Below are 23,700 nucleotides of genomic sequence, written 5' to 3' on the forward strand. Positions count from 1 at the left end.
TACCCTTATGGCACCAGGGACAAGATAATAAAGCACAGGACCATTGGGAGAAGTGAGCTGTGAGAATCACACTCTCCTAGTCACATCACTTTCTCCCCTTAGTTTGCAATTCAATTGGCTGCTCAAATCCCGACGTTAAGTCTTAGTCGCCACAGGATTGGAAGAGCGCTCCTAGGCACAAATTTGAGTCACCGCCCGCTATTGGCTTATGCTCTACGTCAGCCGCCATTCCTCCTGCCTGATTGGAGAACGAATCGATGCGGTCGTCTGGAGCCGGCTGTTCTATGCAAGATGGCGACGGGTCTCTTTCAGGTTGAGGAATGGTGATAGGGGACTGAAAGCCTCGTTCAGGAGGTGAGTAGTGTGGCCGGGTCAGGTCATTGTCGGCTGTAGCGGCGCTTCTTGGCTAATGAATTGTGAAGGTGTTAAGTGACGGGAGTCCGCTATTCCGCCGCGCAGAGGGCCTCCCCTTCACTTATTTTACTGAGGGGATCCCCGCTGTGGGCAGACCTGGTCGTTGTGAATACCGCTTCTGGTTGCACATTACAGTGTTCTATAGTAGTGACTGCTGAGGAGCCCGGACTTAGCCCCGGGACTTCATTGTAACCCCCCTGCTGCAGCCTGATTGTTGGCCACATAGGACTCCATCACTCTTCTGTTCTAGCCCTATATATAGGCTAGTAGCATTGTCCAGAATATACGCGTTCTATGCTGCCTTCTATATCTAACATGTGGTATATAATGTGTGTAACCGATCACTGCATTGTATCTTGTCCGAACTGATGGGAATCCTATATCCGGTTTTCTAGATTTATTAAAAATATTTTGCTTGGCAGCCATTACTTTGTTTTTTGACAGGTGAAAAGATTGTATGGTTGTCCTCCTTATCATACATCTTTTATATGCAGATTATTTGCTGTCAATTGTCACAACAGTGGACGACAGAGACAAACGTAATTGCAATCCAATCAATGGGATTTATTGTGCTGTACTGAGAAGAAAAAGTAGAATAGCGCGTAGGCTGTATTGTTCAAACAAGCAAAATGTATGCCAGCCTGTGCAGGGGCAACCACAAATGAGTTTGGGTAACAAATAAAGTGATCTTGATCTGACACAATAAAAACTGTGCACAGAATTCAGGACGATGAATTAAAGTGCCCTCCCGTGCCAACCACTCTTCACAGATCTGTTGTAAAAAAACACACTCGGGCCCCATGCACACAAACCTATTTTTGCGGCCGCATTTTCCCCACAAATCTGTGGGTGAATTGCGGCCCCATGCACATGACCTTGGTTTCCACGGTCCGTGCATTGCCCAGGAGCCTGGACCGCAGAAAGAACGGACATGTCTTATTAATGTGCACGGCCCGTGATTTGCGGACGGCTGCGGGTGACACTCTGCGGCCGTCCGAGCTGCAAGGCACGTCCCGTGCACACCACTATGGTTGTGTGCATGAGGCCCTAACATTCTTGAGGAATAAAAACTCTGGTTTGTATTTAGAGTCAGGCTTCATGCACATGGCCGTGCCCGTAATCGTGGGAGCTCGGCCCGCAAAAAATGAAAAGTAGGACATGCTCCATATTTCCTGGCACGATTCTATGACACTGACACCCTTCCGTAGCGATATGGAAAGGTGTACGCAGCTAATAGAACCGGGCGGGTCTGTAATTGCGGACCATATTGCGGTCTGCAATTACAGAGTTTTTTTATTTACGGTCGTGTGCATGGGGCCTAAGGTTGCTTTTAAAGAGACTCTGTCACCACATTATAAGTGCCCTATCTCCTATATAAGGAGATGGGCGCTATAATGTAGGTGAGAGCAGTGCTTTTTATTTAGAAAAACTATCTCTTTTTTACCACTATCTCTTTTTTATCGATTTTTATATATTTTTTATTTATTTTTTTGCTTTATGCTAATGAGTTTCTTAATGTCCAAGTGGGCCTGTTTTACTTTAGATCAAGTGGGTGTTGTTCAGAGGAGTGTATGACGCTGACCAATCAGCGTCATACACTTCTCTCCATTCATTTACACTGCACTAGCGATATAGCTATATATGTGCAGCTACATACACACGCTATAACGTTACTGCAGTGTCCTGACAATAAATATACATGACCTCCAGCCAGGACGTGATGTGTATTCAGAATCCTGACACGTCTGAATCTTTTCTGTGAGATTCCAGCAAGGCAAACGTAATCTCGTTTGAAATGACAGGTTGCATCGTAATCTCGCGAGATTACGTTTGCCTTGCTGTAAATCTCACAGAGACGCTACAGACATGTCAGGATTCTGAATACACATGACGTCCAGGCTGGTAGTGATGTATATTCATTGTCCGGACACTGCAGTAACGTTAGTCTTTGTGTATGTAGCTGCACATAACGATATAGCTATATCGCTAGTACAGTGTAAATGAATGGAGAGAAGTGCATGACGCTGATTGGTCACTGATTGGTCAGCGTCATACACTCCTCTGTACAACGCCCACTTGGTCTAAAGTAAAACACGCCCAGTTGGGCATTAAGAAACTCATTAGCATAAAGCTAAAAATCGCTCATAAAGTGTTTAAAAATAGATAGTTTTTCTAAATAAAAAGCATTGCTGTCACCTACATTATAGCGCCGATCTCCTTATGTAGGAGAAAGGCCACTTATAATGTGGTGACAGAGTCTCTTTAACCATTTAGGACTGGCGGATGTCTAAAGCTGGCCATACGTGTTAGATCACAGTGAGCTGAGCTCGCTGATTTTGGAGGGATGTGGCGATGATCTAAGGCTGTATTTACACTGCTGTCAGTGGCCTCAGTCATCAGCCGCGGGGGGGTTTGCCTGCATGCCACACTATTCTTCACGTCACAATGACGGAAACGACGCCGAAACCCGACAGACCCCATTGTAAGTCAATAGGGTCCGTTGGGTGAAAGTGATATTCGTTGGACGGCTATGTGGTTCTACTGACTGCTCCCCAATGGGCTTTCAACATGTCAGATCCTTTGTTGCTGCGTAACATAAGCCTCTTCCGGCAGTATCTGGCAGCAGCTCGTTTCCCAACACTAGCACACGCTGTATCCTCATTCACGCGTGACTGGCTGCATGTTTATGGGGAAGCGAGAAAAATTACTTGCGGCCTTTTGAACTACAAGTCGATAAGAAGATGGGTCCAAATAGCATTTTCACTCAAGTGTTTACGTTTCTTTCCTAGATTATAAGGAAAAATTACCGGTTCTCCATAGTAGGTCGGGTTTGACAGGGTCCCAGGGGTCCAATCTCAACCATCTGACTTGTATTGCATCTCCAGTAGACAAACCATTTTTAAGGCCCCATGCAAATGACCGTAATTACGGGCCCATTCATTTCTATGGCCGACAGACACCCTCCCATATGTCTACGGGGGCGGGGGGGATGTCCGTGCCGTAGAAACCTGCCGGAAAAATAGGACATGTCCTATTTTTTTATTTTATTTTACGGACCGTGCTCCTATACTTTATAATGGGAGAGCAGCTAGTGAAAACGGCCGGCCGTGCCCGTAATTACGGTCGTGTGCTTGAAGCCTAAGAAAATCCCTTTAAAGAGGCTCTGTCACCAGATTTTCAAACACCTATCTCCTATTGCAGCAGATCGGCGCTGCAATGTAGATAACCGTAACGAATCAGCATCATCCACTTCTCTTCGTTACCACCCAGCTTCTGGCAGTGCACAGACACACAGCGTGTCCTCGCGAGATCACGCTGTGACGTCACTCACTTCCTCCCACAGGAACTTCATCGCGTCGGATGAGCGAGGACACGCTGTGTGTCTGTGCACTGCCAGAAGCTGGGTGGTAACGAAGAGAAGTGGATGATGCTGATTCGTCAGCATCATACACTTCTATTCACAACGCCCAGCTAGTAAAAGAAGTAAAAACGCCCAGATGTACACACACAATACACGCCCACTTGGACATAACTTTAAACACGCCCAGTTGTACTTAAGAAAGGCTCATTTGCATAAATATAAAAATGGTCATAACTTGGCCAAAAATGCTCGTTTTAAAAAAAAAAAACAAACGTTACTGTTATCTACATTGCAGCGCCGATCTGCTGCAATAGGAGATAGGGGTTTGAAAATCTGGTGACAGAGCCTCTTTAACGTCTTTCTGAAGCCAATACCTTTACCAAAACACAGGAATGAGCTTTTGTTTAGTTGCGTTTCTAGTTATATGGAAGCAATTTTGGCATTATTAGTAATTATTTTTGATATCATTTTTTTGCATTTTTATCTTCAAACATTATTTTTTCTCCTTTCTCTCCTTCTTTTTTTTTTCTTACAGGTTAAACAAAGCTTCAAGTACAACAATGTCTGCTCAGTGATAACGCTTCTTAAGCTGAATACATTGTGATTTCCAGTAATAGAGACAGTATTTCTGAAGGCTGTCTACATTAATGAAAAGAACAATGTAGTCAGCTTAACTGAATCTTCCGTGTGGCCAATTGAGATATGCAATATACACTGTATTGGACATTCTCCTATTAGGACTAAAAATAGAAATTTACTGATTTGTGTAGTTTGTAGTTGTACTGGTTTAGTATTGAATATGGATCAGTGTGCGTATGTAGCCCCTCTCCCCGATGAACCTGGAAGCAAAGAAATGGAATTCATACCTGCTTGTCCCCCACCACTGCCGCCAAATGAAGAGCCTCCACCACCTCCCCTGCAAACGTCCAGTGACGCAGAGGTAATGGACGTTGGCTCTGGTGGTGATGGACAGTCACAAACCCCAGCTGGGGACCTGCAGCTAAACTTCGGAGCACACCTACTTACAAAAGGGTCATCTTCTTACAAGAGTCATCCCACAGTGATAGATCCGTTACAAAGTGACCACAATCCCAGAACAGCTCGCCATGCACCAGCAGTTAAAAAGTTTACTCCTGATCTTAAGTTGCTTAAAGATGTTAAAATTAGTGTAAGTTTTACAGAGAGTTGTAAGAGCAAGGATAGAAAAGTTCTGTACGCTGGAGCAGAGGCAGAGGATCAGACCGCAATAGATAGCAATAACACTGTCAATGGAGAGTTGCATGTTTGTCCTTTTGCTGGTAGTAGCAATGATAAAATTGTGAATAATCATGAAATTGCAAATAAAAGAAATGAGGAGGCGGAAGCTGATCAGGAAAAGAAAGTAGAATACGCCGTTCTCGATGATCTGGAGGATTTCTCCGAGACTGTGATGGAGGTAGATGAGGACGGAGCAGAGTTTGCAGAGTTTATATCGGAGTCCATTCTCCAAAGAGATAAGATTGATGATGAATCCCTGATCTACAACTATGAGGTATGTTTGCAAGTGCTAACACTCCACCAGTAAATATAGGCATTTCATTTTTCTTTACCCGATTTGTCTTTATAATAAACACTGCTTTGTCACATGCTTTCTAACCATGCCTTGGCCAAATATGTTTACTGTTTATTGCTGACTACATATGAGTGTTTGTTGTGTTGTCAGTGTTTTGTAGACATTCTTTGCCATCCTCTCTAGCTGCAGATTGGAGGTACATGTCTGTGCTCAGTGTAAAGGGAATTTTTGCCTCTCCCGCTTTTGGAAGAGGGGACGTACCTGATAGTTTGTTTTGCAGGATGATTTTGATAACGATGTGGATGCACTGCTGGAGGAGGGCCTTCATACTCCAAAGAAGAGGAGAATAGAAGAAAAGTTTGATGAAGAAAGTGACCACCGTTCAGATGGCGAGACCAGTGTTCAACCAATGATAACCAAAATAAAAACTGTTTTGAAAAGTAAGAAATGCTTGTGTACTGTGCACCACTGCTAGACACATGATAGGTCATGACTAGTATCCTTAAAGAGAATCAAAACTGCTGGCAGAGCCATATGGGGAGTGACAGGTCAGAGTAAACATACCTTTTTGTCTCGGTCATGCAAATTGCGTGACCGAGAAAACAACATTTGATTCCCCCAGCGCTGCAGTCGAAAGTGCCACTCTGCTCTGAGTGATGGTTTTAGCGGGGAAACAGGAGACCGCTAGAGCCGTTACACAGAGGGGCAGGGCCGGCAGCGCGCAGAAGCACTTGCACATAAAGTGCCTGACTTAGTGGCATTTGTGATCACGGGGGGAATTAAACATAGTGTTCTTAGTCATGCAACTTGCATGACCGAGACAAAGGGTACGTTTATAATGCCCTCCTCGCTTTGTCGGCAGTTTTGACGCCTCAAAACTGCTGGCCGATTCCCTTTAAAAGAAATGTCATCAGAAAATGTGTGAAGTTGTGATATTCAGCATATTTTTTCATAAGAATTAGTTTTTTTTTTTTTTTTCCATGTCCTATTAAAAAAAAAAAATTATATCTGAAATCTTGCAGTTTTCACTGTGGCCACTGAGCCTCACAAAAGACTGCCACTTCCTGTTCTGTAGAGATCACTACTCAGCAGTCCTCTTATTATCATCACAGGCAGGATTACGATGAAGGGTAACACCTATATTTTGATAAGACAGGAAACACCATTGACAATAGGTGATGGACACAGTTCCCTTCCTGCACATTGAACCCTTTACAGGTCACAGAGCATGCCTAGAAAACTCATAGAAGTCAATGGATTAACGCCAGACTATCGTTTCCCATGGAACATGTCGCTGCTGTAAAGCATATCTCTGAATGCTGTTAATAGAGGAGATGCTCAGGCAAGCTAATACATAATTATTTACAGAAAAAAAGAATAAATTTTTTTCATTATCTGGTTTTAATTAGTAAAAAAAATATGTAAGTGATACTCTCCCTTCTATTCTTTTAACCCCCCCCCCCCCCCTCCAGTGGCAGCAGTTGAGTGCAGTTGTTTAATTTTAATTCTACCTCTGCACAAATTCTGAAGGCGCAACAGATCTAGTATTTGAAGAGCACTCCCTGGACATTTTACTCAGTAAATTTCCTCCTGTGTGTATTAAGGCCTATTTCACACAAGCGAAATAGGAGCAGAGCTGCAGCACCGCTGCTATTCAGCGGTCGGGGCCTTCTTCTTCCGACACCTGCATAGCCTATGGAGGCAGCCAGAACAGCTGAATGATCTGGGTGTCAGACCCCCATCGATCATATACTGATGACCTATCCTGTGGATTAGTCATCGGTATAAAAAACCAGAGCCCCAACCAGGACAACCCCTTTAAGTAGTTTAGAAGAATTTAGAACTTCTACTTACAGCGCTCGGCCATAGTTGCAAGTATAAGTCCTATTATATTGATTCTCCCCTTGCCCTCTACCTGCTGATTTTCTCCCTATTCACAGTAATAGGTAAAAAAAAAAGTGCCAATCAGCGGCGGAGGGAGTGTGAATATACTTGCACTTATACTTGTGGCGCTGGCCGCACGCTGCAAGTACAATTTTTAAATTCTCCTAAACTACTTAACATTAACTACTAAGCAAGAGCACGCTGAAATCCGCATGTCTGTCAATTCTTTATGCTGCCCTCCAACAGGGCACTTTCGATCCGCTTTTAGAAGTTAAATCTGCTGTGTATTTCACGAAATGGGTGCAACAAATGATTCACTTTGATTTTACATTTTTAATGTGGGCAAAGAATAATTTACTATCAAAATGATGCAATTATGTGCAGTAACAATATAATGTATTTCTTTTAATTTCCCATATAAAGGTCGCGGCCGTCCTCCTACAGAGCCATTACCTGATGGATGGATCATGACATTCCATAACTCCGGCATTCCTGTCTATTTACATAGAGAAACAAGAGTAGTCACGTGGTCCAGGCCTTACTTTTTGGGAACCGGAAGCATAAGAGTACGTAGACAAAAAAAAAGAACTGATGCCTTTTTGTATCTCTTGGTTTTATATGGCCAAAAATGTGTAAATTTGTCTTTTTTTTTTAAATTTCATGGCGGCACTTCTGAAGAACTTTTCCCGCATCGTGTGGGGTGCTCCTGTAGCCTGGGCCCCTCCGATGCGGCGCTCAATAGCGAGCGCTGCATCGGAGTGGTTTTAGAGGGAGGTAGCTTCCTCTCTCACCCCACTGGCACCTCCCGTTCATCGCGGGTTGCCGATGGTTTCTATGGCAGCCTGGGGGCCTAACAAAGGCCCCCATGTCTGCCTTTAGTGATTGCTTGTTAGGCCATGCCGTTTTACAGTGACAGGCAATAATACACTGCAATACAGAAGTATTGCAGTGTATTATAATAGCGGTCAAAAGTTCACACATTAAAGTCCACTAGTGGGACTAAAAAAAGTTAAACAAAGCTTGAAATAAATAAATAAAAGTCCCAAGTAAAAAAAAAATTAAAAACCCAATTTTTCCCCTTACAAAATACGTTATTATGAAAAACTTAAAAAGTTACTCATATTTGGTATTGCTGCGTCCGTAATGAACCCAACTATAAAACAATTACATTATTTGACCTGCACGGCGAACTCCGTATAAAATAAAATAAAAAAACGCCAGAATTGCTGTTTTCTGTTCATCCTACCTTCAAAAAAATGTGATAAAAAGTAATCAAAAAATCGCATGTACTCCAAAATGGTACCAATAAAAACTACAAGTCGTCCCTCAAAAAAAAAAGCCCTCATGCAACTGCATCGGTCGAAAAATTAAAAAGTTATGTCTCTTAAAATATGGCGACACAAAAACAACTAATTTTGAAAAAGTGTGTTTTTACTGTATAAAAGTAGTAAAACATAAAAAAACCTATATAAATGTAGTATCGCCGCAATCGTAACGACCCGCTGAATAAAGTTATTTATACCAAATGGTAAACGATGTAAAATTAAGACGCAAAAAAGAATGGCGAAATGTCTTTTTTTTTTCTTTCCAGTACCGCACTAAACAAAGTTAATAATAAGTTAATCAATAAATTATATGTACCCCAAAATGGTGCTATTAAAAAATACAACTTGTCCTCATACAGCTATGTCGACGGAAAAATAAAAAAGTTCTAGCTCTTTAAATACGACGATGGAAAAACGTAAAAAAATTGCTTGGTCATTAAGGTTTAACTGGTTGCCAACACAGGACGAGTATGCTCGTCCTGAGCGGCGAACACTTCGCGCATTAGGACGAGCATACTCGTCCTGTGTGACAGCCGTCCCTGCGCGCGTCTGTGCGCGCGATCGAGAGCGGGGCAACGGCTGTAATACACAGCCACGGCCCCGCTCTGACAGCGGAGAGGAGAGAAACATCTTCTCTCCGCCGTTAACCCTTTGAACGCCGCGATGAAAGCTGATCGCGGCGTTCAAGGAGGGGGGACTGCACATTGATCGCGTCACAGAAAATAACGGTGACGCGATCAAAGCCCATAACTCGTATGGCCAGGCAGCCCAGGGTCCAGTGAAGGACCCCAGGGCTGTCTGAACATATTTCCTGTTGTTAGGGCATACTGAGGTATGCCCTAACAACTGCCTGTGTACAATCCGTGCACAGGCTAATGTACTGGCATAAAGATCTATGCCAGTACATTGCAGTTACAAAATCAAATTTTAAATGATAAATCCCTTTATGGGATTAAAAAAGAAAGTTAAATGAATGTCAAAAAAAATAATGGTAGATAAAAAGTAAAAAATACACAAACACAAATTTTTTAATAATACATTAACTTTTTAAAATATAAGTCCCAAATCATTAAATAATAGACATATTTGGTATCGCCACGACTGTAACAACCTGTACAACAAATGTATGACATTATTTATGATCGGTGTATGGTGTAAAAAAAATAAATCTTAATACTGCTGCGCAACTGCTTTTTTTTTCTGCATTTTCGCCAAAATAAAAATGTATAGAAATTAAACGATAATGTATTTGTACCAAAAAATGGTACCTACATAAAGTACAACTCGTCCCGCAAAAAACAAAGTCTCATACAACGTCGTACAAAAAATAAAAGCGTTATGAGCGTCGGGATGCAAAGAGGGGAAATGTAAAAAAATTGCTCTGTCCTCAAGGCCAAAATTGGCCGTGTCCTTAAGGGGTTAAAGAGGCTCTGTCACCACATAAGTGGCCTATCTTCTATATAATGTGATCGGCGCTGTAATGTAGATTACAGCAGTGTTTTTTTATTTAGAAAAACGATCATTTTTTACTTTTTGAGTTATGACCTATTTTAGCTTTATGCTAATGACTTTCTTTATGCTCAACTGGGCGTGTTTTTTACTTTGTAGTGGGCGTTGTGGAGAGAAGTGTATGACGCTGACCAATCAGTGACCAATCAGCGTCATACACTTCTCCCCATTTATTTACGCAGCACATAGTGTTCTTACTAGATCACTATGTGCAGCCACATACACACACATTAACGTTACTCAAGTGTCCTGACAGTCTCACGAGATTACGCTGTAAACTGTCATTTACAGCGAGATTGCGCTTGCTGTGCTGTAAATCAACCATAAACGTTAGCGAAGTGTCAGGATTCTGAATAGACATCACATCCTGGCTGGTAGTGATGTCTATTCACTGTCAGGACACGTGAGTAATGTTAATGTGTGTGTACGTGGCTGCACATAGTGATCTAGTAAGAACACTATGTGCTGTGTAAATGAATGTAGAGAAGTGTATGACACTGATTGGTCAGCGTCATACACTTCTCTCCACAACGCCCACTTGGTCTAAAAGTAAAACACGCCCAGTTGGCCATTAAGAAAGTCTTTAGCATAAAGCTATTATAGGTCATAACTCTGTCAAAAATGATAGTTTTTCTAAATAAAAATCACTGCTGTTACCTACATTACAGCGCCGATCACATTATGTAGAGGATAGTCCACTTATAATGTGCTGACAGAGCCTCTTTAAAATACCTTCAGTATTAAGGGGTTAAATATAAAATGCTCCTTGGTGGTTTTTGTTTTCCATTGCTATGTGTCACCAATCATTTAACCCCTTTCTGCAAATCCATTTCTGTCCTAATTGTGGTCTTTAAACCGCAGTAGGATGTAATGGTACGATCAGTGGATGGCACAGGAGTGGTCTGTGCCAGCTGTATTCTACAGCCGGCCTCTCGCTGCGACAGCCGAGATCGGAGATGACTCCAATCCTGGATGTTTAACCGCTCCTATGCTGCGGTCTAAGTGTCTACAAAGGAAGGGGGCTTTCTCTGCCACCCCATTAATACCCCCCAATACAATTGCCGGGCACCGATGGGTTGCCATGGCTATATGCCTATTCGGTCATGCCAAAGGCAAGGCCTAACAGATTGCCTACCAGTTTTACACTGACAGGCAATAATGCTTTTGTATATTAAGTATACCAAAGCATTATATCAGCAATCAAAAGATCGCATAGTGAATTTCCCATAGTGGAACTTTAAGGGTATGTTCACACGAGGTCATTACGTCCGTAATTGACGGACGTATTTGAGCCGCAAGTACCGGACCGAACACAGTGCAGGGAGCTGGGCTCCTAGCATCATAGTTATGTACGACGCTAGGAGTCCCTGCCTCGCTGCAGGACAACTGTCCCGTACTGAAAACATGATTACAGTACGGGACAGTTGTCCGGCAGCGAGGCAGGGACTCCTAGCGTCGTACATAAGTATGATGCTAGGAGCCTGGCTCCCTGCACTGTGTTCGGTCCGGTACTTGCAGCCGAAATACGTCCGTCAATTACGGACGTAATGACCTCGTGTGAACATACCCTAATTGTTTTTTTTATGACTAGCCTGTTTATGGCTCTTAATGACCAAGCAATTTTTTCATTGTTGCATTCAAAGAGCCATAACTTTTTTCGTTTTTCAGTCAACATAGCTTTATGCAGGTTTGTTTTTTGCGGGATGAGTTGTATTTTTCAATGGCACCTTTTTCGGGTACACTTAATTTGAGGGGTGAATGAAAAAAACAAACGAAACTTCGCCAATTTTTTTTTTTGCGTTTTAACTTTACAGTGTTCACTGTGCGGTGTAAATGACATACTATTTTTATTCTATGGATCTGTAGAATTCGGGCACTACCAAATATGTATAGTTATATTTTTTTAAAGGTTTTACTACTTTTGCACAATAAAAACACTTTTAAACAAAAAAAAATTTGTATCACTACGAAAAGAAAATAACCTTTTTTATTTTTCTGTCGATGTAGCCATGTTATGGCTTTTTTTTGGTAGCACGAGATGCCGTTTTTATTGGTACCAATTTGGGGTACATGGGACTAGTTGATTAACGTTAATCCATTTTTTTTTTTTCAGGGGATGGAAAGAAAAAAGCAATTTAGTTTGTTTCTTTTTTTTTTTTTTTTTTTAAATTTACTCTGTTCATTATGTGGTTTAAATAACGTGTTATAATTGCGACGATACCATATATGTGTACTTTTTTATTTATTTTTCTTATTCGTCCCATTGGGGAACACAGACTAAGGGGTATATGCTGTTGTCACTAGGAGGCGTGACACTGGGAATAAAAAAATAAAAAAAAAGTGTTGGCCCCTCATACAGGCAGTGAGCTGGTCAGGCTTGGCTTACTTGTCCGTAGGAGGCAGACACCCCTGTTGGTAAAGCGTGCTGTCTTTGTTTTTTTTTTTGTTCTTTTATGTTTTTTTTTCTTTTCTACCCAGCGGGGTAACTGGTGATGCTGTCCCCATACTGTACTGTCGCAAACAACTGGCGGGTGCTCAGTGTTTCCAGTGCACTGTTGTCCCCCTGCCATTCTGAAGGAAAAAGGGACATGAGTGCAAGCTCCTCTGTCATCCACCAGCCTGAGAGTTGTCCCGCTTCCATGCCCCAACAGTGTCCCTCCCCATTAGAACTGGCACACAGAGGGGACTTCACTGCTGGTTCTGCAGAAGACTGGACAGGTGAGTATTTGCCATTTCCCTGATTTCCCCCCCCCCCCCCCCCACTCCCACTCTGTGATTAGGAGCAATGCGCCTGGAGCACCTTTTGACACCCTATCACAGCGCTCCTACGCCAGACGACTCGCGGGTGTCTTCCCAGAGTACACTATTACTGGGGTCCTTGTCACTTCTCACAGCCACCATATTCCTATGAGGGCCACCATCTTCAGGCTCTTGGCAGGAGGCGGATCATCAACTGCGCTCTGCTTCTCACAGACCAGTGGGAATGCAGTCTCACAGGTCCTCTCTGGCGTTGTTGGTGCTGGGGCCAGTATATACCTAGATTACTCTAGATAACCCTAGGCGGCTATTACAGCCTTCTAAGAAACGTACAACCTTGTCTTGCATCCAAGTGTCTTGTATCCAATACTGCCATGTCAGACACCAGAGGAAAATTCTCCCGACTGGTACCTTCCTGTTCCACGTGTGGCCAAAAATTCTCATGTGGTCAGAGAAGTACTCTGTACAATGCATGTCAGCCTCCAGGCCAAGCATGTACGGATTTTGAAGAGGTAGTTTTAAAGAAGTGGAAGCATCCTGAGAAGAAATTTACCAGACCTCTCTTGCCTGGATCTTATGTATCCATTTCCAGAGGATATTTCCTCAAACTGGGCAAAGCCTCCAGCTGTGAATCCTTTGGTCTGGCTAGGACTACTACTCTTCCTATGGCAGACTCTGTCTCATTGTGTGATCCTTTGGACAACCGCATTGACTATTTCTCCAAGTCCACATTTTGCAACACTGGCTAGGCCTTGCAGCTTATCTTTGCTTCTGCATGGGTCAGCAGAGCCTCTACTGAATGGGCTCATCCACTCTGTTATGGTCTTTCAGGAACTGGTGAATATCTCTCACCACCTTTCAGATACTACAAAATATCTGTGCGGAGTCTCTCTGTACCCAGGCCACCTCGTGTCTTCTCTTCCATAGTGGCTGTGCACCGGACGGCTTGGCCCAAATGCTGGTCTGCCGACACTGCTTCTAAACGCTCCGTGATGGCTCATTCCTTCATTGGTTCCGATCTCTTTGGAGCTCGCCTGTACGAAATAATCTCAGAAGCAACACGTGGGAAAAACACTCATCTGCCTCAAACTAGTCATGCTCTTAATGCCAGGAAACGAGGACCTCTTTTTCGTCCTCGGTCCACGAGCATCCAGACAGCAGTTCTGCCAGTAATTTAAGAGCAGACCTTTCTTCAAGCCCTGTTCTTCTTGCCGCTCCCTCCCTCAGGCTTCTAAGCCTACAGTGGGTAACACCATTTCCGCCGAAGTTGCACCCTCACTTGGTGCTCAAGTGGCAGGCAGACGTCCCAAGGACGTCTGGCTCTCTCTCATACAGACGCCTGGGTGCGGGGTGTAGTCTCCTCAGGGTGCAAGGTCGAATTTATACGCCTTCTGTCTGACAGGTTCTTCCAGTCCAAACTCCCCTCTGTCACCTGCCAGGGCAGCTACGTTTTTTTTTTTCAAGCAATAGACTCTCTCGAGTCAAGGAGTCATTGTCCCAGTTCCTCCAGACCAACAATTTCAAAGGTTTTTGATGTCCCCATAAGGGATGGTTCAGTTCATCCCATTCTGGACCTAACACAGCTGGATGCCTTTGCCAAGATCCATCATTTTTGTATGGGGTCCCTCTGGTCGGAAATCCCCTCCATGGAACAGGTCGATCTCCTCTGCTCAGTGGACATCCAGGACATTTACTTGCACGTCCTACCACCACCTTCCTGCGATTTGCAGTGCTACCTCACCACTACCAGTTTGTGGCCCTCCTGTTTGGCCTGTCGACGGCCCCACATTTTTCACACCGGTTCTCTCCGTGATCATAGCAATTCTCTGTTCCAGAGGGATTTCAGTCGTTCCCTTTTTGAACGATATCCTCAAGTCCCCTTACTGGGAGGACAACTTGAACAGCCTACAAATTACCCTGGGTACCCTGACTCGTTTGGGATGGATTATCAAATAATCCAAATCCTGCATGACACCATGTCGGTGGTGTTCACTACCGACTCGGCTCGGAGAAACTGTCCACCCTGCAGTAGGATGTCAGTTCTTTGCAGCGGGGCACTCCCACCTGTTTCCAATTTTGTATGGAAATTCTGGACTCCATGGTGACTTCCTTTGCCCAGTTTCACATTTCTCATCTCCTCCAGAGGATGATTCTCTCCAGATGGATCCACCCTCTGGATTCCCTAGACCAACGAACCTTTTTTTACCTTGATCGTCCGGCAGGTCTCTCCTCTGGTAGCTTTCTTCCTCGGCGATGCCTCAGGGCAGCTCCTTTCTCCTGCTCCGTTAGCAGGTACTCTCCACAGATGCCAGCTTTCGGAGTTATGGAGGTGCCTTAAGATTTCTCACAGCCCTTTGGTCACACCAGGAAGCCATTCTCCCCATCGACGTTCTGGAGCTAAGGGTGACCTTTTCTGGCTGGTAGTCCGGTCCAAATCCAGGTGGACAATGTCATGGCAGTCGTCTACCTCAATCACCAAGGTGGGACACAGAGTTCTCCGGCAATGGCGGAAGCATTCAAGATTCTGGAATGGGCAGAACTTTATGTTCCTGCTCTCTCGACATTCCACACTCCCAGGGTCGACAATTGGGTTGCGGATTATCTCCGTTGCGAACTGGTCGACCCCAGGGGAGTAGCCTCCTCCTTACGAAGTGTTTAAACAAATCTGTTCCAGATGAGGCACCCCGGACGTGGACTTTCTGGTATCTTTTTAATCAATTACCAGGTCCACTTCTAGGTCTCTGAATTTCGAGGCATATGCGGTCGACGCACTGATGGCTCCATGGGATCACTTCAGTCTGATTTACATGTTTTTGTTTTTTTTTCCCCGCTGCCTCTTCCCAAGCTTTTCAGGGGAGGGTCAAGGCCGCAGGGATTCCAACCATCCTTGTCGCTCCGGACTGGCTGCACCATTGACAGTACGTTGACGTGGTGGCTCCACTAACAGATGTTCCTTAACGTTTATCTCTTCTACACGATATTCTCTCTCAGGGGCCTGTCTTCCACCCAAGTTTACAGTTGCTACATTTAATGGCGTGGCTGTTGAAGCCGCAGGTCTTAAAAGCTCGAGGCTTATTGCAGCGGCTGTTCCAAACCATGTTCAAGGCTCGAAAGCCTTTTATGGCCCATATTTATCATACCTATCTGCAGTGGTGTGAGGATCGGCATCTTTCACCATTGGTTTTCTCCTTGCCCCGGCTCTTGGCGTTTCTCCATGAAGGGTTGTATCGACGGCTTGCCCTCACCTCTCTTAAGGGTCAGGTATCCGCGCTGTTTTTTTTCATCAGGCCTCTGGCATTCAAATCCGATATCCATAATTTTTTTGCAGGGGTTTGTACACATAGTGCCCCCTATTGGCCCTCAACTCAGTTTTGGAACCTCCTACAATGCAGACGGCTAACTTTTGAACCTCTTCAGAAGAATTTGTTGCGCCTGCTCATCTGGAAGGTGGTGTTCCTTTTGGCGGTGACCTCCTATCCGGAAGGTGCTGTCTTGCCACCCTCCGTATTTGACTCCCTATCAAGATAAGGCAGTGCTCCGCACAGTGTTATCTCTTCTCCTTCCACCTTAACGAGACTATTGTTTTGCCAGTCTCTGGTGCATCCTAAGGAACACTCTCTTCATAATTTAATAGGTTCTACCTATCAGTCACTTCCTCCTTTTGGCTATTCCAACTATTTGTTAGTTGTGCTGGCGGCCTCTAAGGCTACAATTGCTCGATGGCTGTGGCTGGCTATTCGCGAGGTCTAACGGCTCAAAGGGAAGGAACCCCCGTTTGGGATCGATGCCTATTTCACTGAGGCGGTTGATGCTTCCTGGGTTGTGCGCGATCAGGCTTTCGGTTTTCATCTCTGCTTTTCGGCTACCTGGTTGTCTTTGCACACATTCACCAATTTTTTTTGCATCCACAGCTGCTTCCCTTGGTCAGAAGGTGTTGGGGGCATCTGTGGAGTAAATGCTTACTTCCTGTTCGGTTCGCACCCATGTGGACTGCTTTGGGAAGTACCAAGGTCGGTCTCTTAGGCTATGTTCACACTGAGTGTTTTTTTTTACGAGTTTTTTTAATGCGCAAACCGCATGGGAGGCGTCGGCGTAAAACTGCCTCACGGGAATAAGAAGCGACATGCCCGATCTTCGGGCGTTTACACCTCTGACCTCCCATTGACTTCAATGGGAGGCAGAGAAAGCGTATTTCACTGTGTTTTATGCCCGTGGCGCTCAATGGCGGCGGGTGAAAAACGCAGCAAAAAACGCCGCGAAAATCGGCGTGCAGGGAGAGGAAAATCTGCCTCAAACTTCCAAACGGAATTTTGAGGCAGATATTCCTCCTGCCAAAAACTCAGTGTGAACATAGCCTTAATGAGAAGACTAGAAAATGGGACATGGGTCTGATATTATTGGGTCTGATATTATTGGGTCTGATATTATTGGGTCTGATATTATTGGGTCTGATATTATAGGGTCTGATATTATTGGGTCTGATATTATTGTTCGATTATGTGGTGTTCTGCTTCTCCTACTTACTAGCTCAGTGCCTTTTATTATGGGTAGCTACTGTAGGAGGGGCAAACACTTATTTTTTACTCATTAGTGTCACGCCTCCTAGTGGCAGCAGCATTTACCACATGGTCTGTGTTCTCCAATAGACTGAGGAAAAGATTTTATGGCGAGTACTAATAAAATAAAACAAATTTTATGGTTTTGTTTTTTTACTAAATAAAAAATATTACGTTTTTAAATTAAAAATTTATATTTCACATTTAGTTCTTTTTTTAGTCCCACTACGGATCGTCACTACGCTGATCGCTTCTATAATGCTTTGGTATTATAAGGCTGGGTTCCCACACAGCCAAATTTCCGAAACTGTGTAGAAATTCCACAGCATTTACAGTAGCCGCAAAGTGGATGAGTTTTAAACAAATCTGATGCACACGCTGCATAAAAAATATGCAGCGAAAACTGACCTGCAGAGCAGTTTTTTAATCTGCAGCATGTCAATTTATGCTACGGATTCGTTGTACTTTTGTTGCAGGTTTTCCCCACTGAATTCAATGGATAAGTAAAACCCGCAACGAATAGCAAATAGCTGCTATTCCGCCGCAATAATCGCAAATCATAAAAAAAATTACCTTTTTTATTTTGATTAAAAATAATAAAAAATTTTAATACTCCCTACCTGCGTGTTGTCATAGAGACGCATTCCTCTGTTCTCCGTTCAGGTCGGCCTCCTGGGATGACGTTTAATCCCATGTGACTACTGTAGCTAATCATATGGGCTACAGCGTCATCCCGGGAGGCTGGGCTGCACGGAGAACAGAGGGATGCGTCACTATGATTACGATTATGGTGAAATATAAACTTTTTTTTTTTTTTATTTTAAACAAAAAAAGGTTGTTGTTTTTTTTCTAAACTACGATCTTTGCAACGACTTGAAGCTTTTTCTCAACCACTGCTTTCTGCAGCACAGATTCTGGACGAAAAGGTGCACCACAATTTGTTGCGTTTTTTTTTCGAGTGTAATTCCTTGTAGGTTCTAGGTCGAATACATTGCATAGGTTTATGCCTCGTATCCGACCCGCAGGAACCCATGCCTAAGTATACCAAAACATTACTGCCTGTCAATCTAAAACGAGGCTCACAGGCATACAGCCATGGCAGCCCTGGATGTTTTCGTTAGGTTGTAATGGCAGCCGGGGCCTATCGGTGGCCCGTAGTCGCTTTTGCCCCGATGGGTGGTAAAGGGGGCCCCATCCATTATAAACCACTTCGAATCCAAGGTTACTATTGACTGCGGCCTTTATTATAATAATAATAATCTTCTATAGCGCCAACATATTACGCAGCACTTTACAATTTAGAGGGAACATGAAACAAACAATATGAGACATTACATAGTGACAAAGTTAATTTACAATTCATAACTGAGGAGTGAGGAGCTTACAATCTATGAGGTAATAAGGGAGACACAAAGTGTAACAGTGTTTGTTCTGTACAATAGTCCGGCCATTTTTATACACATGGGTGGTACACATAAAGCTGCATGAGCCGGTCACCAGCCAGTATCCATGTATGACGGACATGAAGAGGAGGAGTGTGAGGGAATCTTATTCTGATGACTAATCTAAAAGGAGCGCCATGGAAAGGAGTCAGATTAGGGAATGTTATAGGCCTGTCTAAATAGATGTGTTTTCAGGGCACGTTTAAAACTGTGGACATTGGGAATTAATCTGATTGTCTGGGGTAGCGCATTCCAGAGGACTGGTGCAGCACGAGAAAATCTTGGAGACGGGAGTGGGCGGTTCGGATTATGGAGGATTTTAATCTAAGGTCGTTGGCAGAACGTAGAGCCAGAGTAGGCTGGTAGACAGAGATGAGGGAGGAGATGTAAGGAGGTGCAGCCCTGTGGAGAGCTTTGTGGGTGAGAGTAATAAGTTTGAATTTTATTCTGAAGGGAATTGGCAACCAGTGCAGTGACTGGCACAGGGTAGAGACGTTGGTGTAGCGGTTGGTCATAAATATGAGCCTGGCTGCTGCATTGAGGATAGATTGGAGAGGGGAGAGTTTGTTGAGGGGAAGACCGACTAGTAATGAGTTACAGTAGTCAAGACGAGAGTGAATAAGAGCAACAATGAGAGTTTTGGCAGTTTCCTCCGTAAGAAAATGGCGGATTCTGGAGATGTTTTTGAGGTTAAAATGAAAGGAGCGTGAAAGTGATTGAATGTGAGGAGTAAAGGAAAGATCGGAGTCAAAAATAACCCAGAGACAGAGGGCGTGCTGCTTAGGAGTTATGACAGTGCCACACACTGAGATGAGACATCAGGTTAGGTAGGTTAGTAGATGGTGGGAACACAAGGAGCTCAGTTTTAGAAAGATTCAGTTTCAGATAGACAGAGGACATGATGTTAGAGACAGCGGACAGACAATCACTGGTGTTTTGTATTAGAGCAGGGGTGATGTCACGGGAAGAGGCATATAATTGGGTGTCATCAGCGTAGAGATGGTACTGGAAGCCAAATCTGCTGATGGTTTGTCCAATAGAAGCTGTGTAGAGAGAAAAGAGGAGCCGACCTAGGACTGATCCCTGAGGAACCCCGATAGCAAGGGGAAGAGAAGTAGAACCTGCAAATGACACACTGAACGAGCGGTCAGAGAGAGAGGAAGAAAACCAAGAGAGAGCAGCGTCCTTGAGGCCAATAGAGTGGAGCATGTTAAGTAGGAGTTTGTGGTCTACAGTGTCAAAGGCTGCAGAGAGATCCAGAAGAATAGAGAGTATTTGCCATTAGATTTAGCCGCCAAGGGATCATTTGAGACTTTAGTAAGGGCAGTTTCTGTGGAGTGTAGAGTGCGGAAACCAGATTGTAAGGCGTCTAGAATGGAGTTAGCAGAGAGATAGCGAATAATGCGAGAGTAGACCAAGCGTTCCAGGAGTTTGGAGATGAAGGGCAGATTAGAGACTGGTCGGTAGTTAGCAGCGCTGGATGGGTCAAGAGTTGATTTTTTCAGTAAGGGGTTTATAATGGCATGTTTAAAAGAGGAGGGAAAGATACCAGAGGAGAGGTTAAATATTTTAGTCAGGTGACCAGTGACAGCTGGGGAGAGGGACTGGAGGAGGTGTGAGGGGATAGGATCACTAGGACAAGTAGTAGGACGAGAAGAAGAGGAGTCTAGAGACTTCATCTTCTGTTATTGGGTCAAATTCTGAGAGTGAAGAAGAGGGAGTGCGGGAGGGAAGGGGATCGATGTTACTAGGGGACTGGGAGATATATAATGGCGATTGTTGTCAATTTTAACTTTAAAATAAGTGGCCAGGTCTTCAGCACTGAGATCGGTCATTGGCGTCTGCACTTAGGAGGGAGTGAAAAGTATCAGAGGCGTTTTGGATTATTAGATAGTGTCAGCATTGTAGGAGACTAGACATGGACCGCACAATCCACAATATATACGTTGATCTGAGCCGCTAGGCATAATTTAGAAACCTGAACATGAGGTTCTTTGTAAACATTTTGATCAAACTGTATAAGCCCACTTGCCACTTCACGGCGACCTCTTTAAAGTGGGTCCCTACTCTAGCAGTTGCAGCACCGCATGGCGGCTACCGCCACCGCAGCACCGCTCATGCAGAGGGAGCAACCCAGGGGCCCAAAAGCACCCATGCCTTCAGACCGTGCCAAGCCTCCTTGGCTCTGGGCCACGTCCCCCCACAAGTGCAGCACTACAGCAACAGACACCACCATACAGCACCACAACATGTGAACAGATGGAATGAGCTCACCTTGCCATGCGCCCCCAGTGGCCAACTGAGAGCACAAGCAAGAGCAGGAACAGTTATGAGGTCATTCCTGAATTAAAATTAGCTGGGTATTTTTTTCAAATGCGTGGAGTGCTGGTTATTAGATAGTGTGGAGATGAGAGAGGTGAAATAGACTTGTTTGGCTCGGTGAAGGGCGGAGTTGTAAGTTCTCAGCATAAATTTGTAATGGAGGAAATCTGCATCCAAATGCGATTTTCTCCGCAGTCGTTCGCCACATCTCAAGCACCGCTGAAGAAAGCGGGATTGAGGCGTGTGCCAGGGTTGTCGTCGTCTGGGTTGTCGTCTTTGTCGAGTGGTTCGGCGTGTAGGGGGGGCTGCTTCATCCAATGCATTTTTGAGTGTTATTGTAAAGTTTGGCAGCCAGATTGCGACAGGAGAAGGAAAAAATAGGGGACAATGAGGACTGTACACTGTCTATGAGTTTCTGAGTGTTAATGGCATGTAGATTTCTGTATGTCTGATACGTTGGGATGACCTGAGAAGGCAGAGAATATTTGATAGTAAAGGAGAGAAGGTTGTGGTCAGAGAGCGGGAGAGGAGAGTTAATAAAGTCAGAAACTGAGCAGAGACGGAAGAAGACCAGGTCAAGTGAATGCCCGTCTTCATGTGTAGGAGAGTTAGTAAGTTGTGACAGACCTAGGGAGGAGGTTAAAGATAAAACTGGGAGGCAGATGGGGAGATTGGGTTATCAATGGGGATGTTGAAGTCACCCATGATGAGAGTGGGTGTTTCAGAGGATAGAAATTGTGGAAAACAGGCAGCAAAATGATCCAGGAATTGGCGGGGTGAGCCTAGGGGTCAGTAGACAACTGCCACTCGGAGGGAAAAAGGGTGAAGGAGTCTGAGGGTGTGGACTTCAAAAGAGGGAAATGTGAGTGAGGGTACCGGGGGAATGACCTGAAAAGTGCAGTTTTGTGACAGAAGTATACATCCACCCTGCCTGTTCTCAGGTCTGGGGGCATGAGCGAACTGGAGACCACCATAAGATAGAGCAGCAGGGGAAGCAGTGTCAGACAGGTGTAGCCATGTTTCTGTAAGAGCCAGAAGGTTGAGAGAGTTAGAAAGGAATAAGTCATTAATAAAGGTGAGTTTGTTGCACACGGACCGAGACTTCCAGAGAGCACAGTTAAGAGACAGGAGAAGACGTACAGGGAATAGTCAGAAGATTTTCAAGGTTTCTATGTGTGGCAGGTAAGTGGTTGAGCTTGGCAGAAGAAAAGGGGGGACCAGGGTTGGGAGAGATGTCCCCTGCAGCTAGTAGCAGGAGAATGGAGAGAGACAGCAGATGGTTCTGTGATTTATGGGAGCGTGTTTTATGTTGAGCAGTGGGATGAAATGGGTTAAGTTGACTGAGGAAAGTGAATCGTGCATGGGAGCTGTACATGGGCGAGGCAAGGAGAGAGGGACTGATTTGGACTGTTTTTTTTTGGCAAGGCCTAAATGGGCGATAGGATTGAAAACCAAGAGCAGCTATAATGATGAGTGCGGGAGTGAACATGTTTGTTTGTAAACAGGTTAAAGATTGAATCTAATAATTTGAATGTGAGCTAGTTTGTTTGGTTTTGCAGCTTACCTGTCCCTTTCTGTGTCCAACTGCCATGTATAACTGCCAGGACACTTTGACAGTATGACACTTAGACAGAGATGACTTCTGACGTCGTGCTCCCCTGCACGAGTCTTTTATTGGTTAAATGGCTGGAAACTAAGTCAACACCTATCCAAGCCGTTAGAGTATTAGCTGCACATTTTAAAAGGCGTATTTTAACGTTTATTAATAAAATTGTGTTCACAGTAAAAATAAAACCTTTTTTTTTTTTCCTTTTTAAAGAGGTTTTCCCATCTTGGACATTTATGTCATATCCAGAGTACATGCCATAAAAGTACGATAGATGTGGGTCCCACCTCTGTGACCCGCACCTATCTTTAGAACAGGGCCCCCTAAACCCCATTCTAGCATACTCTGCTCCCGCTGTCTCCCGGTCACATCCTGGTTCGGTGGTCGGGGGTTACGGAAACAGCCAAGCTCACTGAGCTACGCTGTTTCCGTAACTCCTGTAGAAGTGAATTGGAGCTACGGAAACAGCGTAGCCTGGCGAGCTATGCTATGCTGTTTCCGTATCTCACATTCACTTTCATGGGAGTTTAGGAAACCACGTAGCTCAGCGAGCACTCGACTGTTTCCGGAACTCCTGACCACCTAACCAGGAAGTGGCTGTGAGGCAGCGGAGCCCAGTAAGCTAGAACAGAGTTTAGAGGCCCCGTTCTAGAGAGGTGCAGGTCCCAGAGGTGGGACCCGCATCTATCAGATTTTTATGGTATATCCTGTAGATATGCCATAAATGTCCAAGATGGGAAACCCCCTTTTAAGTGTTTTTATTTTACAAAGTGTTAAGAAAATACATTTTAAAAAAATTCCATGTATATGGTATTGTTGCAACCGTAATGACCAATATAATAAAGTTTACACGTTGAAGGCTATGTACGCCATTGAAAGGGATTATTTATTTTATTAAAAGGGTCATTCAGTGTGTTTGGTGAAACCTTATAATTAGTTGGTTTTTTTTAAATTCATATTACTTTTTGAGAT

The 23,700-nt window shown here is 44.3% G+C and overlaps 1 protein-coding gene across 2 annotated transcripts in view; it reads left to right on the top strand.

Annotated features, from left to right (window-relative positions):
• Nucleotides 1–250: 250 nt before the first annotated feature.
• Nucleotides 251–23,700, top strand: part of DGCR8 (DGCR8 microprocessor complex subunit) — a 45,790-nt gene continuing 22,340 nt past the window's right edge. For both annotated transcript variants that reach the window (XM_075832552.1, XM_075832561.1), the window contains exons 1-4: nucleotides 251–354; nucleotides 4,311–5,306; nucleotides 5,608–5,767; nucleotides 7,635–7,777. In XM_075832552.1, coding sequence (XP_075688667.1) covers nucleotides 4,575–5,306; nucleotides 5,608–5,767; nucleotides 7,635–7,777 — 1,035 coding nt within the window. In that variant the 5' untranslated portion in view covers nucleotides 251–354; nucleotides 4,311–4,574. The remainder of the gene's footprint in view (nucleotides 355–4,310; nucleotides 5,307–5,607; nucleotides 5,768–7,634; nucleotides 7,778–23,700) is intronic.

Source organism: Rhinoderma darwinii, chromosome 1 (genome assembly GCF_050947455.1).
Source record: "Rhinoderma darwinii isolate aRhiDar2 chromosome 1, aRhiDar2.hap1, whole genome shotgun sequence".
Taxonomy (NCBI): Eukaryota; Metazoa; Chordata; class Amphibia; order Anura; family Rhinodermatidae; genus Rhinoderma; species Rhinoderma darwinii.